The 17,077-nt window shown below is 42.8% G+C and overlaps 1 protein-coding gene across 6 annotated transcripts in view; it reads right to left on the bottom strand.

Moving 5' to 3' along the window:
- Positions 1 to 17,077, bottom strand: part of bcas3 (BCAS3 microtubule associated cell migration factor) — a 482,251-nt gene that overhangs the window by 170,701 nt on the left and 294,473 nt on the right. Inside the window, exon 24 of one of the 6 annotated variants that reach the window (XM_086034861.1) lies at positions 2,233 to 4,575. The exons of the other annotated variants lie outside the window; for them this stretch is intronic. Coding sequence (XP_085890987.1) covers positions 4,559 to 4,575 — 17 coding nt within the window. The 3' untranslated portion in view covers positions 2,233 to 4,558. Of the gene's footprint in view, positions 1 to 2,232; positions 4,576 to 17,077 lie in introns of those variants that run through there. 6 annotated transcript variants of the gene reach the window in all.

The raw sequence follows: 17,077 nt of genomic DNA, 5'->3' as shown, positions 1-17,077 counted from the left end.
CTCTTACACAGCCTCGCTCACCCCCTGCTTCCTACCAATCAGCCACCGGCCCCTCCCCCTCCACTCTCACAGAAACTGCTGTCCGCCGTGAAAACACTCATGGAGGAGACGACAGCGGCATAAGCAGCAGTGGATTTAGTCCCCAAAAGAAAGTCAACATCCAACATATGAAAGTATTTCGGCTATAAAAAGGAAGATTCAGAACAACAAAACATCCTTGCCAACAGTGCCTCACCGTTGTTGGTGCAATCACCGTCACAAGCCCCTGTATGAGCAGTTCAAAGTGGGACCCGAGGTGAAACTTCATCTACTCGAAAAACAATTACAGATGCTTTCGCCAGCATAACTCCTTATGACAATAAATCCAAACAGCACCGACAAATCACGGATGCAATATGTTTTACAGACCATTTTAGTTATTGTTATATTTTTGTGAACAACTCAGGGGAATAATGCACCTGCTCTTTAAGTTTTAATATTTTTGTTCTAATTTGTTTACAACTTTGCTGCAGTTTCACGGTTTTTTTTATCTTAATGTTATATTTTTGTAAACAACTCAGGCGCTCGTACACCTGCTTTTTACTTTTTTAATATTTTATAGTTTAGTTGAAAGGTGTTTATAACTCTGCTGCTGCTTTAGAGAAATATGTTTAATATTTTGCTGCTGTTTACATTGAAGTGTGAAATACAATGTTAAATCTATTATGTTGAGACATGACCGCTGTGATCCCTTTTATATACAGCAATCATTATTCACAGATGAACCCCCTTAATCTGGATTAAACAATATTATATGAATATAATGATGTCATGGTGAGTTAACCAAATTATTCCCAAACAAATCTATTCAAATCATCTGGTGAAAATTCTAATTTTAACATCGCAATATATATCGCAAACCCGTTTTTTTCCAACATCGTGCAGCCCTAGCAGGAACGTAGATCGACTGGTAAATCTACAGCTTCACCTACTGGCTCAGCTACCTCTTCACCACGAACACCGATACAGAGTCCGCATCACTGCAAACGCTGCATCGATCCGCTTGTCGATCTCACGCTCCATCCTCCCGTCACTCGTGAACAAGACCCCAAGATTCTTGAACTCCTCTGCTTGGGGCAGGATCTCATCCCTGACCTGGAGAGAACACTCCACCGTTTTCTGATTTAGGACCGTGGTCTTGGAATAAGAGGTGATCATTTTCATCCCAACCGCTTCACAATCGGCTGTGAACCACTCCAGTGAGATCTGAAGATCGTGATTTGAAGAAGCCAAAAGTACCACATAATCTGCAACAAGCAGAGATGTAATACTGAGACCACCAAACTGGACGTCTTCAACACATCGGCTACGCCTAGAAATTCAGTCCATAACAGTTATGAATAGAATCTGTGACAAAGGGCAGTCTTGGCTGAGTCCAACCCTCACTGTATATGAATCTGACTTATTGCCAGCAACGTGGACCAAACTCTGACACCAGTTGTATAGTGTCAGATCAATACTAGCCCGTACTAGAGCGTCTGATACTCCATACTCCCGGAGCACCCTCCACAGGATCCGGTCAAAAGCCTTGTCCAAGTCACATCTCATTCACATCTAGACTGGTTGCGTGAACTCCCATGCACCCTCGAGTACGTTGCCGAGGGTGTATAGCTGGTCCACTGTTCGAAGGGCAGGACGGAAACCACACTGCTCCTCCTGAATCTGAGAAACATCTTCCTGACTGACCCTACTCTCCAGCACCCCTGAATGGACCTTACCAGGGAGGCTGAGGAGTGTGATCTCCTATAGTTTGAACATACCCTCAGGTCCCACTTCTTAAAAAAGGCAACCACTACCCTGCTCCGCCAATCCAGAGGCACTGTCCCCAATATCCATGCGAAGCTGCAGAGGCGTGTCGAGCAGGACACCCCCATAGCCTTCAGAGCATTTTGGAACTCTGGGCATATCTCATCCATCTCATCCATCCGCTTTGGCCCCTCCCACAGGCGGTGAGGCCATGGGAAGGGAGACTTGCATTGCCCTTTTGGGCTGAGCCCGGGAGGGCCCCATGAGTGCAGGCCTGGCCACCAGGTGCTTGCCTTCGAGTTCCACCTCCAGGCCTGGCTCCAGAGGGAGGCCCCGGTAACCCGTGTCCGGTCAAGGGAAAACTGGATCCATGTTTATTATTCATCATAAGGGATATCTGAGCCATCTTTGGTCTGGTCCCTCACGTTGGACCTGTTTGCCATGGGTGACCCTGCCAGGGGCTTAAAGCCCCAGACAACTTAGCTCCTAGGATCATTGGGAATCTCAAACCCCTCCCCACCGATAGGTGATCGCTCATGGAAAGGTGGGTGACCATATACTGTTTAAAACAGTATTGCAATTGCCATGATTAAATTTTTGTGATGTTTTGTGGCTTAAAAAAAAATACATATGAATTTACTTCCATTATATTTTAACAAGACTTTATTTTGAATATAACATCTGCTACAGTGGTGGTTCAAGTTTGGTTATTGTTGTTATAGCGTATCAATAATAAGTGTTAGTAATCAAGCTTAGAATGGAGAATATTTGAGATAGGCTCCATCTAAGCTTATCGTCCACAAATGGTTAGATCCTTCAGCAACAAATAGACCAAACTCAAGATACATTTAAAGTTGTTTATGTTTTTTTAATGTACATCACTTTGCAGTTGTTGTTAAAGTCCTCGAGAAATAAAGCTGAGTTGAGCTGAATTTTGTTGGCTAGGGTTTTACATCACATGATGTGGTTGTAGGATTTAGGCATTAATTGTGCTAACAAAGAAGCTATGCATACATCTGGCTGCGTGCCACAACATGAGTGCCTACCTCACACTTAAATCAGTTTAAGTTAAAAAAGAAAATGGGAATATTTGTTTTTTATATAATCAACTGGTTGCTGAAGACAAAACTAAATATTTGGAACATAAAGAGCAGGCCATCTGATTCGACACTCAATCTCAATCAAAACTCAACAGTCTAACTGCAACAACATGAATTGCCCGTGGTATCCTCCCTTCTGCTTAATATTTTAAACCAACACATGTTGGACAAATTGGTACATATTAGTGTTGTTCCGATACCGATACTGGTATCGGGTGGTATCCCGATACCGCATTAAAACGCTGGTATCGGATCGGCCGGTACTAACAAATAAAACGCAGATGCCGGTTATCGATACTGGTATCATTATTTGAATGCAGCACGCATATTTGAGAGCCGCATGCGGAAGGAAAATACGAGTAGAAGCCTTATCCATTATTAGCGTTATCGGTCATCGGTCTACTTATGTCTAGTTTGGTGAAAAAGGTCGCTATAAGGACATACATCGCCACATTGGAGGCAGTTGCTTGGGGGGGACTTTGATGCTATCAAGAGCCTGCAATTACTTTGGGGGCATGTCGGCTGGATCTTTGTCTCGTAGCAAAGTATGTTGCTTTTGTTTGACACAGTACATCGAGCATTAGTTTAATGGTGTAAAACACCTTTCATGAAATGGTTTGTGTCCAGATAAACTCGTCTTTATGACCCGTCGAAGCTTTTCGAGCTGCCCAAGCTTGCTAACTGCGAACAAAGAGACGAGTTTGTATACAACAAATCACTCAGCAAAATGTTCTATAATGTATATGAAATTTGTATACCTATATAATTAACAGATTAATGTTGAACAGCAGTGCGAAGTAAATCTTGAATGAAAAGTAAAAAGAAAACAATAACTGATATAAAGTCATTAGATCATAACCTTGTATGTTGTGATGGTGTAAAGTGGTCACGTTGAAGATTTGACAGCCATTGTGCGTGTCTGCTTTCAAACAACTTCGTTTTAGCCTCCGGTTAATTTGAATCACTGCTGGTATCACAAAATAAAATCTCTAGTTGACCAATTGGAGCAACCATAAACAGCACAGGTGTTAACCATTTTTAGAAACACTCACTTGACCGCTTGCCCCTCTGGCAGCATACAAAGGTGACATCACACATTGAGGGGTCGGTTAGAATCACTGAATGTATTTTAGAAGTACAAATGCTGCACCTTGCTTTATTACAAATGTACATTCATGTGAATACAGTATGTAACCTATGTCTCACTCTCACAAGCACAAAGAGCTATGAAAATAGGCTGTTTATTCCTCATATGTATTTTGTGTGTATATGTTATTACAGATACTTCACAAGTGATGATTTAAATATGAATAATTTTCATCCAAGTGAGTGCAATTCTTTAGAATTAAAAAAAAAGCGCTTATTTTGGATTTTTCTCAAATGGTGAGGTATCGGCATCGGCCGATACTGCACAGCCAGGTAGCGGAATCGGTTTCCGAGCCAAAAAGTGGTATCAGAACAACATTAGTACATATGTAGAAAGTTGGTCATCTTCTCTTGCTCTTGGCTGCCCATCCTCTTCTCTCGCTCTCACACATCAAATCAATGGCAAACAATGATAGGGGAGTGAGTGAGACAGGGGCGGGTCCATACAGTGAAGATGAAAATAATAAATACAATATGATGAAAAATAAATGACAAAATATCAAAATGATCATTGAAATAGAAGAGCTTCATTTTGAGGAATAACCTGCAGAAGACAGACAAGGAATATAAAGTAGAGTTTCAAATGTCTGCTGGTGACATGTATCTTTGTGTACTTGTGTTATCACATTTTCTTTTTGAATCTGTGATTAGAAGGGACATATGCCGATTGAAGCTGCCAGATCAAATATTAGCCATGGAAGTTGACATTTCAATCAGATGGGCAGCTCAGAGCAAGGCCTGAAGATGATGTGATTCAAAGGACAAAATGTTGATGAGTCGCATTATGGAAAATAGAAAATTACACAATCTGTAGCTGATACAAAATGTCAACATCATTTGCACCAAGCTCCATATTTTAAGTGAATGTATTGGAACACATAAGATTTGAAATAGACTCAAATGTATAAGACTTTACAGTGGTTGTAAATTTTTTGCTTGCAAAAGCTACAGCAAGCATATAAACCACTGACAAAGCCCAAACACTTTCTTTAGTCTTTTGTGATACTTTTCTAGGATTTCGTTATAGCTTCCGTCAGTTGTTGTTTGATCTGGGGGCTTAATCCCTTTAGTTTCTATGTATCAATGTTCTTTATGGTTGACCTCTGAAGACTGCCTTTGCCAGTCTGATTGCCTTTGCCAGTCTAAAACCTTCCACTTCCTTTGTTGGTTTGGCAGTATGTTTTGGGTAATTATTTTGTTGCATGATGTACATTTATGAGTTAATTTTGCTGCTGCCATCATGATACATCTTCAATTAAACTGAACAGGCCCATCCCAGAAGATGTCATGCAAGCCATGCCTTTAGCACACTAGCTTGTCATGATCATGATCAGACCCAATCTATCTCCAGACGTTTAATCTTCATCACATCAGTCAAAAACAAACAAAAGATTACATACACTGTTATGAGATTTGTTTCTGAACACTTTATGCATGTTTCAGGATAACTGCAGAAAATGTGCAAGTACTCAGTTGTTGAGATATAATATGAATCTGTTTTTCACCAAGTGGGCTTCATAGGCAACCGGCAAATGTGAATGTACTTATATACATTCAGATTTGAGCTATATATATATATATATATATATATATATATATATATATATATATATATATATATATATATATACGTATATATATATGTATATATATATATATATATATATACGTATATATATATATATATATATATATATATATATATATATATATATATATATACGTATATATATATATATATATATATATATATATACGTATATATATATATATATATATATATATATATATATATATATATATATATATATATATATATATATATATATATATATACGTATATATATATATATATATATACGTATATATATATATATATATATGTATATATATACGTATATATGTATATATATATATATGTATATATATGTATATATGTATATATATGCATATGTATATATATATATATGTATATATATATATATATATATATACGTATATATGTATATATATATATATATATATATATATATATATATATATATATATATATATATATATATGTATATATACGTATATATGTATATATATATATATATATATATATATATATATATATGTATATATATACGTATATATGTGTATATATATATATATATATATATATATATATATATATATATGTATAGAGAGAGAGAGAGAGAGAGAGAGAGAGAGAGAGAGAGAGAGAGAGAGAGAGAGAGAGAGAGAGAGAGAGAGAGAGAGAGAGAGAGAGAGAGAGAGAGAGAGATACAATACAATCTTATTTATACACCACATTTCACAACAGCTACAGCTGTAACAAAGCACTTTACATACAAACAACAAAATAGCTATAATGCAATAACTGAAAGCAACAAATTATCACAAAACACTATATACTAGGGTGTAACGGTACGCTAAACTACATTTCGGTTCGTTTTTTTTGGAAACTTCGGTTCGGTACATTTTCGGTACAAAGAAAACAGATTTTTTTTTTTTTTTAATGTTTTTATTTTGAATAGATGACAAGGTACCGGTTCATTTTTAGGAAAAAAATAAAAGTGAGCCATTCAGGTGATATTCTAAGAAATTACACCAGAATAAAAAATACACTAACAATACAGATCTCTTAATTTTGTAAATTATTAAGACACTGACATCTTTAAACACTCAGCAGCAACAGCCTATGACACATCTAAGTATTAAAGTTAAAGACAAGTTGTCATTACAGTACATATATACACTTTTTGTAATGGAAAAAAAATACATACAATAACAGTTACAATTATTGCTCACTAAATTAAAACTATTTTTATAATGAAAAAAATACAGTAACTTCAGTAAAGTCTTCATGAAATGTTATACACTTTTTAGGCATTGAAATCTTTGAATGTTTAACAGCATATTGTAACAAATTGGGTTATCTGTGTTGTGGTCGGATTTGTGTGTTGCTGAGTTGTGATGTTTCCGAGGTTCGTGAATGCATCATACGGCAAGCTTGAGGAGCAGCTGAAAACGAAGAGTGCAGGCAGGTGTACTGTAATTAAACTACATCTGACGGCGTGTGTGTGGAAGACGCTTTTTAGTTTTGGGCTAAAAAGACTGCTTGCTTCCTCGTCTAAGAAACATTCACAGTCGGATGATGCCATGCATGTTAGACGTGCTACCTGCAACATAGCTGCTGATCTCATGTAGCAATGTTGGCACACACCTTTGGTACTTATCCAGGTAACTTTCCCCATAGGCGATTTTAAAAGGAAAGCCAGAATGTTCCCAAACAGGAGACCGCAGTGTAAGGGGGGACCTTTAAGCTCTGGCTATTTTCTGGCTTGTTTCTGTCTCTCTCTTTTGTGCCGCAACCCTTCTCTCCTACGTGCAACAGTCAATAGTGCCCGTGTGTAAGTGAGAAGGCTCAATCCCTTCTGAGGCTCCGCTTAGTCCTCGGCACCTCGAGCAGCACCTGGTCCGCAGACCTGAGGCTCCGGGAAGGTGCGTAGGAATGGAGGAGCTCGGAGAGGTATGCTGGGCCGAGGTCATTTAAAGACTTATAAACAAATAGAAACATCTTAAAATGTGTATATTTATATATATATATTGAAGGATCTAAATCTATATGAATGACTATATACATGCTTACAATGTTATTTTGAGAACATTTATTGTGGAAACTTCAAAAGTCAAAATCAAAACTTCGGGATTATTGTGAAAACAAATAGCATTATTCTTTTATACTATATGAATATATTTGGAACCTTATAGGCCACTCCTCCTGTTTGACACAGGGCGTAGTACAGGGGTGCCCAAGTCCGGCAGTCTTCGTGAGCTCCTATCCAGCCTTTTTCTGGTGTGGTGTAGCGTAACATAATTCATTTCCATTTCTGGGTCATTTTAGCGAGTTTATTTTCTCTCCAAAGTCCTTCCGCTTATCAAAGAAAGGCAACCCAAACATATTTTTCAAGAATATGTTCTATGTAGGCCAACTAGTTGAAACACGGCATTCTGATTAATGTTGCGTTTGTGGAATATGAGTTAAGCGGCAAAATCCACCCTTTTCAACGATCTCAGGGGGCGGACCTTTTATCATTTCTGTCAACTGAAAATTACATCACAGTTGCTCAGGGCTCATAGCTTAGCTTCAGAAAACAGGTGAGCTGTAATTGGTCGTTACCTGAGCTCTGTTGCCATTTTCAGTCGACAGAAGTGACAAAATAGCAAAATAGAGATGGCTAAAAACAGGTGGATTTCGTAATATTCCGTAAATGCAATAAGAATCAGAACGCCCTGTTTCAATTAGTGAGCCTGCATGGAACATATTCTTGAACAAAATATGTTTGGGTTGACTTCCGCTTTAATTAGCCAGCTATTTTGCAGTTTAAAGCTGGCTATCCTTTGCTTTAATGGAGTTCCAGCCAGACGTCTGTGAAAATTATAGTCAATCACGCAAGCACTTAATTGCGGTGTTAAATGTGCTAGCCGTGTCAATCTTGGGTTAGCTTAGCAATTGGAATTGCTTGTAGCATATTCGCCACCACCAAAGTGATGATTACTGACTCCATAACATGTTTAGCTGCACCAGTATCTGACTGGTAGCTAGGTAGTACAGCCTAACTAGCACTGAGCTTCTCTGGACCGGTTGTGTGCAGCATTTGTCTTTGCGCGTGTGCAGTACTTCCCAATGGTGTCATTAGCCTCCATTGTCCAAGACCTGTCTAGACGTGAGTGACGCACATGCATGCAGCCCAGCAGAGGTTTTTTGGGACTGCCTCAGCAGTTTATTCTCTATTTTGCTATCCAATGTGTTTTGATGAGGCGCAAAGTACACATTTTATCTCACATAATGCAATGCGAAACGACTTATTTCAAGCCTTGGTATCTACCATGCACTTCTACCACTAAAATTGGATACCCCCACAAAGCTCATTATTATTATTATTATTATTCAGCATTTTGTTACATGAAATGCCTAATGCAACATTGTAAAAAAATAGCATTCGAATTAAAACAATGCACCACACCTACTGCCAGACAGCTGGGATAGGCTCCAGCACCCCTCATGAGGAGAAGCAGTTTGGATAATGGATGGATGGATGGAAAAAAACAATGCAACAATGTAAAAATAGCATTAGATTGAAAAAGAAAGTTAAGCTATATAGTAGCGATGTCACGATATCCAAATGTCACAATACGATATCACAGGATGAGCTTCACGGTACCATCATTATCACAATATTGTGGGGAGGTTGGCGATATATAAAAGCTCACGATAGCGTGGAATAAAAAGAGCTCATATGAAAAAAAAACATCAATTATTCTATTTTTGTAAATAATAACAGCATTAACGGTCATGCACTCCTGTTGGATCAGCAGTGTATCATGGTCTATGTAGTTCACATTGCTGTGTTTGGCTGAAGCGGGCCGACGAAGATGTGATAAATATGTGCTCGAGAGATTTATGGAACCTTTTACTGGTTAGAACATAGTTTTGTTATTGTCAGCAATAATCTGTTCAATTTGTGTGTATGTGTGTGTGTGTGTGTGTGGGTGTGTGTGTGCGGGGGTGCGTGCGCATGTGCGTGTGTGCGTGTGTGTGTGCTTTCTGTAGAACACGAAATACAAATACAAATAAAATAAACATGAGCAGTTGCTCATGTAAATGTCTCTACACAATGCTAATCAGCTGTGGTTGTAATTATACATGTAGTTCAAATAGTACAGCTAGCATTAACCTCAATGTATATAAATGACCTACAATGCTTACACCTAATATTGAGGCATCTATTTGCTAATGCATGCACACATTGTGAGTCAATTTGTGGATGAACTCAAATGGGTTATGTTCCTCTTCATCTGGCGACTAGCGTGGGTCTAAACAGGAGTCTCATTGATTTTAAACCTACCTAGAACTCCCATGTCGTGTCATCTGACCAGGAAGGGAGGGGTGTGTCGGGGGATAAGCCGAGCAATTGTTAAGTTAAAAGGGAAGTCAATCCAAACATTTTTTTTTTTCAAAAATATGTTCTATGCAAGCCCACAAATTGAAACAAGACATTCTGATAAATAGCTAATTCACACGTTTTTAGCCATGTCTGTGGGCGGCCATTTAATCACTTCTCTCGACTGAACATGACATCACAACTGCTCAGGGCTCAGGTAACGACCAATCACGGCTGATCGTTTTTATGAAGCTGAGGGGGATTGAGAGGGGGGCGATGGGGTGGGAGGGGACTTCCCGCAAAGAACCAAATTAGATGTACCAGAATCCTATAAAATATACAAAATATATTGCATGTATAAAAAATAGTGCAATATATGCAAAAACAATGTTCAGCAGAGAGGCATTGCTCTCATAGGTTTGTGATGGCCTGGTTGCCCTGCCATAGACTGTGTGAATCTCTGCTGTTTTTGAAATGGGAGGTTATCATTTGGTGTGGTCTTGTTTTGCTTTCCTGCTGTCACGGGACAGGTTGGCTCTTGCTGTTCTCGGACCGGATTCATTCCCAGCTCCAAAGACAATGTCTCTGGTCTTCAACAGCCTGTGTATGTCCCCTGTCCGCCATGGCTTCTGGTTAGCCCGGGTGGTGATCTTTTTTTTTATGTGGGTACGCTTGGTGATATAGAAGGTTAAAGTTTGTGGTTATTGTATTATTATTATTATTATTATTGTGGTTATCATTGCTCCCTTCCTGGTCAAATGACCAGGCCCTGGGAGTGGTAGTGATGGTGGCGTCAAATTAAACTGCACTAATAAACTAACCGCCTGTAACTAAACAAATGTAAAACAACTTGGGCTTTTAAACATATTTGCTCATATGACATTGCTCATGACAGGACGGCGACGATATATCGTTTCAATTTTAATATCGCAATATCACGATATTGCCAATATTGTGACATCCCTACTATATAGTTGTTATAAACATCATAAACTTGTGGAGTGGAGTAAAGTGTCCCAAACAATTGAACAATATTTATCCGAGAGAGCTAATAAAGAAAATATGATTGGGAGGCAGCAGTGTTGATTTAGACACCACCGCCTCCTTGCAGTATTTTTTTTATGGCATGATATCTGACAATTGCACACTTGCAGTCCTTTATGCATTTCAGTTTGTGTGCCTTATTTATATTCAATTTGCTTTTGTCTTTTCCTCGTTTGTTTCTGTAATTGGTACCGTGTGCTTACTGAGGTCTTGTTTGCACATCTTAATTCAATTAAAAGGAAATAAGGCAGCTCTGACCGGCCTGTGAACCTGCTTCCACAGCTGAGAGCTGTCCGCACAAAAGCATGCAAGATCACGCATGCACGCACGCACACACACACTCCCACAAAAGGGGTGGGCGAGATAAAGACAGAGAGACAGAGACCAATCGACCCCATGTCTTGCTGTGTTTCAGTTAGTTCTGACTATACTCAAGGATACATTAAAAAACACAAGTAGGCCAATACAAAGCCAATACAAAGTACAAAAAAACTCTGAGCGACCAGCTTGTATCTGTAAAGACTTTTGAACTGAATGAACATACAGTGGTAACCTTGACTGAACAGACTTAATTTGTTCCGTGACCAAGTTTCTAACTACATTTACTCATACATCAAATCAAATTTCTTAATTAAAGTGAATTAAAATGCACACTAAAAAAGGTTGTTGTTTTTTTTTAATTGAGAAAAATATCACTTTCTTGTAACAGAACATAGAGAAAATGTAAACAAACTTGATTTATAATGTTTATATACTGAATGTATTTTAATATTCATGGTTTGCCTAGAGAGTGATGTAGGGAGGAGGCGGCACGGTGGTCGACTGGTTAGCACGTCCGTTTCACAGTTCAGAGGTCGTGGGTTCAATCCCGGCTCCGGCCACCCTGCGTGGAGCTTGCATGCTCTCCCCGCGCCTGCGTGGGTTTCCCCCCACACTCCAAAAACATGCATGGTAAGTTGATTGGACTGTCTAAATTGCCCCTAGGTGTGATTGTGAGTGCAGATGTTTGTCTTTGAGTGCCCTGCGATTGGCTGGCAACCAATTCAGGGTGTCCCCCGCCCACTGCCCAAAGACAGCTGGGATAGGCTCCAGCACGCCCGCGACCCTTGTGAGGATAAGCGGTATGGATAATGAATGAATGAATGAATGATGTAGGGAGCTGGAGTCAGGTTGGACAAAAATTGCCGGGTTAGCCTGCATTTGAGTTCTGGGCATTCATTTTCAGTGTTCTCATTTTGTATGTGTGTTTGACTGTGGCACTCCTTGCTCATATGCAAGAGGATTACACTTCCCGAATTGCTCCATTGTGTTTTCACTTAACTCAAGCCGGGGCATATCTGAATCTCACTAGTATGCAAAAAAAAAAAAAAAAATGACAGCAGAGTGCCATATATACATACACATATATATATATATATATATATATATATATATATATATATATATATATATATATATATATATATATATATATATATATATATGAAATGTAGAAATGTTTACTAATTTATAAAAAAACTCTGAAATATCATATGGTCATAAGTATTCAGACCTTTGGCAGCGACCTTCATATTTAACTCACATGCTGTCAATTACTTCTGATCCTCCTTGAGATGTTTCTGCTCCTTTATTGGAGTCCAGCTGTGTTTAACTAAACTGATTAGACTTGATTAGGAAAGGCACACACCTGTCTATATAGGACCTTAGAGATCACAGTGCATGTCAGAGAAAATGTGAATCATGAGGCAGAAGGAACTGCCAAATGAGATCAGAGACAGAATTGTGGCAAGGCACAGATCTGGCCAAGGTTACAAAATAATTTCTGCAGCACTCAAGTGGCCTCCATAATCCTGAAATGGAAGAAGTTTGGGACAACCACAATTCTTCCTAGGACTGGCCGAACTGAGCAATTGCGGGAGAAGAGCCTTAGTGAAAGAGGTAAAGGAGAACCCAAAGATCACTGTGGCTGAGCTCCACAGATGCAGTAGGGAGATGGAAGAAAGTTACACAAAGTCAACTATCACTGCAGCCCTACACCAGTCGGGGATTTATTCCAGAGTGGCCCGACGGAAGCGTTTCCTCAGTGCAAGACACATGAAAGCCCACATAGAGTTTGCCCAAAAACACATGAAGGACTCCCAGACTATGAGACATAAGATTGAAGTGTTAACTCTAGCGTGGAGAAAAACAGGCACTGCTCATTATGTGCAATACAATCCCTACAGTGAAACATGGTGATGGGAGCATCATGTTGGGTGGTCAGCTGCAGGGACAGGACAACCGGTTGCAATTGAAAGAAAGATGAATGCGGCAAAGTACAGAGATATTCGGGAGGAAAACCTCTTCCAGACTGCTCAGGACCTCAGACTGGGCCGAAGGTTCACCTTTCAACAGGAGAATGACCCGGAGAAGCACACAGCTAAAATAACAAAGGAGTGGCTTCAGAACAACTTTGTGACCGTTCTTGACTGGCTCAGCCAGACGCCTGACCTAAACGTGATTGCTCATCTCTGGAGAGACCTGAAAATGGCTGTCCACCAACGTTCACCACCCAACCTGACAGAACTGGAGAGGATCTGCAAGGAAGAAAGGCAGGGGATCCCCAAATCCATCCATCCATCCATTATCTGTACCGCTTCTCCTCACAAGGGTCGCGGGGCGTGCTGGAGCCTATCCCAGCTGTCTTTGGGCAGTAGGCGGGGGACACCCTGAACTGGTTGCCAGCCAATCGCAGGGCACACAGAGACAAACATCCGCACTCACAATCACACCTATGGGCAATTTAGAGTATCCAATCAATTTACCATGCATGTTTTTGGAATGTGGGAGGAAACCGGAGTGCCCGGAGAAAACCCACGCAGGCACGGGGAGAACATGCAAACTCCACACAGGGAGGCCGGAGCCGGGATCGAACCCACGACCTCTGAACTGTGAGGCGGACGTGCTAACCAGTCGACCACCCTGCATCATTCCAAAGATGATTCATGGCTGTACTAGCTCAAAGGGGTTATTTTACTCAATAGTGAGCACAGGTTCTAAATACTTATGACCATATGATATTTCATTTTTCATTTTTCATAAACTTGCAAAAAATTCTACATTTCTGTTTTTTTCTGTCAAGATTGGGTGCTGGGTGTCCTTTAATGAGAAATAAAATGAACTTTTTTCATTTTGGCAAATGGTGCAATGACACAAAGTGAACAATTTCAAGGGGTCTGAATACTTTCTGTACCCACTGCATATACATTATATCCACAAAGCCAATGAAGTTGTTACGTTGTGTTAAACATCAATTAAAACAGAATACCCCCCCGTGAGCCGTCACCTTATCGTGGTGGAGGGGTTTGCGCGCCCCAATGATCCTAGGAGCTACGTTGTCTGGGGCTTTATGCCCCTGGTAGGGTCACCCATGGCAAACAGGTCCTAGGTGAGGGACCAGACTAAGCACGGCTCAAAATGACCCCTTATGATGAGAAAAATTAACGGACCACGTTTTCCCTCGCCCGGACGCGGGTCACCGGGGCCCCCTTCTGGAGCCAGGCCTGGAGGTGGGGCTCGACGGCGAGCGCCTGGTGGCCGGGCCTGCACCCATGGGGCCCGGCCGGGCTCAGCCCGAAAAGGATACGTGGGTCCCCCTTCCCATGGGCTCACCACTGGTGGGAGGGGCCAAAGGGGTCGGGTGCCGTGTGAGCTGGGCGGCGGCGGAAGACGGGGACCTTGGCGGTCCGATCCCCGGCAGCAAAAACTAGCTCTTGGGACATGGAATGTCACCTCTCTGGCAGGGAAGGAGCCTGAGCTGGTGTGTGAGGCTGAGAGGTTCCGATTAGATATAGTCGGGCTCACCTCCACGCACAGCTTGGGTTCTGGTCCCAGTCCTCTCGAGAGGGGTTGGACACTCTTCCACTCTGGAGTTGCCCAGGGTGAGAGGCGCCGAGCAGGTGTGGGCATACTTATTGCCCCCCCGGCTTGGCACCTGTACATTGGGGTTTACCCCGGTGGACGAGAGGGTAGCCTCCCTCCGCCTGAGGGTGGGGGGACGGGTCCTGACTGTTGTTTGTGCTTATGCACCAAACGGCAGTGCAGAGTACCCACCCTTTTTGGAGTCCTTGGAGGGTGTGCTGGAGGGCGCTCCACCTGGGGACTCCATCGTTCTGCTGGGGGACTTCAATGCTCACGTGGGCAATGACAGTGAGACCTGGAGAGGTGTGATTGGGAGAAACGGCCCCCCCGATCTGAACCCGAGCGGTGTTCGGTTACTGGACTTCTGTGCTCATCACGGATTGTCCATAACGAACACCGTGTTCAAGCATAAGGGTGTCCATATGTGCACTTGGCACCAGGATACCCTAGGCCGCAGTTCGATGATAGACTTTGTAGTCGTATCATCGGACTTGCGGCCGCATGTTTTGGACACTCGGGTGAAGAGAGGGGCGGAGCTGTCAACTGATCACCATCTGGTGGTGAGTTGGCTCCGATGGTGGGGGAAGATGCCGGTCCGACCTGGCAGACCCAAACGTATTGTGAGGGTTTGCTGGGAACGTCTGGCAGAATCCCCTGTCAGAAGGAGTTTCAACTCCCACCTCCGGCAGAACTTTTCCCACGTCCCGGGGGAGGCGGGGGACATCGAGTCCGAGTGGACCATGTTTCGTGCCTCCATTGTTGAGGCGGCCGATCGGAGCTGCGGCCGCAAGGTGGTCGGTGCCTGTCGTGGCGGCAATCCCCGAACCCGCTGGTGGACACCAGCGGTAAGGGATGCTGTCCAGCTGAAGAAGGAGTCCTATCGGGCCTTTTTGGCCTGCGGGACCCCGGAGGCAGCTGACGGGTACCGGCTGGCCAAGCAGAATGCGGCTCTGGCGGTTGCTGAGGCAAAAACCCGGGTGTGGGAGGAGTTCGGGGAGGCCATGGAAAATGACTTCCGGACGGCTTCGAGGAAATTCTGGTCCACCATCCGGCGTCTCAGGAGGGGGAAGCAGTGCACCATTAACACTGTTTATAGTGGAGATGGGGTGCTGCTGACCTCAACTCGGGACGTTGTGGGTCGGTGGGGAGAGTACTTCGAAGACCTCCTCAATTCCACCGACACGCCTTCCACTGAGGAAGCAGAGCCTGGAGACTCTGAGGTGGGCTCTCCTATCTCTGGGGTTGAAGTCACCGAGGTAGTCAAAAAACTCCTCGGTGGCAAAGCCCCGGAGGTGGATGAGATCCGCCCGGAGTTCATAAAGGCTCTGGATGTTGAGGGGCTGTCATGGTTGACACGTCTCTTCAACATCGCGTGGACATCGGGGACAGTGCCTCTGGATTGGCAGACCGGGGTGGTGGTCCCCCTTTTTAAGAAGGGGGACCGGAGGGTGTGCTCCAATTACAGAGGGATCACACTCCTCAGCCTCCCCGGCAAGGTCTATTCAGGGGTGCTGGAGAGGAGGGTCCGTCGGAAGGTCGAATCCCGGATTCAGGAGGAGCAATGTGGTTTTCGTCCTGGCCGTGGAACAGTGGACCAGCTCTACACCCTCAGCAGGGTCCTCGAGGGTGCATGGGAGTTTGCCCAACCGGTCTACATGTGTTTTGTGGACTTGGAGAAGGCGTTCGACCGTGTCCCTCGGGGAGTTCTGTGGGGGGTGCTTCGGGAGTACGGGGTACCGAGCCCCCTGATAAGGGCTGTCCGGTCCCTGTACCACCGATGCCAGAGTTTGGTCCGAATTGCCGGCAGTAAGTCGGATTCGTTTCCTGTGGGGGTTGGACTCCGCCAAGGCTGCCCTTTGTCACCGATTCTGTTCATAACCTTTATGGACAGAATTTCTAGGCGCAGCCGAGGTGTCGAGGGGGTCCGGTTTGGTGGCCTCAGTATTGCATCTCTGCTTTTTGCAGATGATGTAGTACTGTTGGCTTCTTCAAGCCGCGATCTCCAACTCTCGCTGGAGCGGTTCGCAGCCGAGTGTGAAACGGTCGGAATGAAGATCAGCACCTCCAAATCTGAGACCATGGTCCTCAGTCGGAAAAGGGTGGCGTGCCCTCTCCAGGTCGGGGATGAGATTCTGCCCCAAGTGGAGG

This window comes from Filicampus tigris, chromosome 7, assembly GCF_054856515.1.
Source record: "Filicampus tigris isolate MCC_2025a chromosome 7, RoL_Ftig_1.0, whole genome shotgun sequence".
Taxonomy (NCBI): domain Eukaryota; kingdom Metazoa; phylum Chordata; class Actinopteri; order Syngnathiformes; family Syngnathidae; genus Filicampus; species Filicampus tigris.
This window is presented reverse-complemented; position numbering and strand designations above follow the sequence as displayed.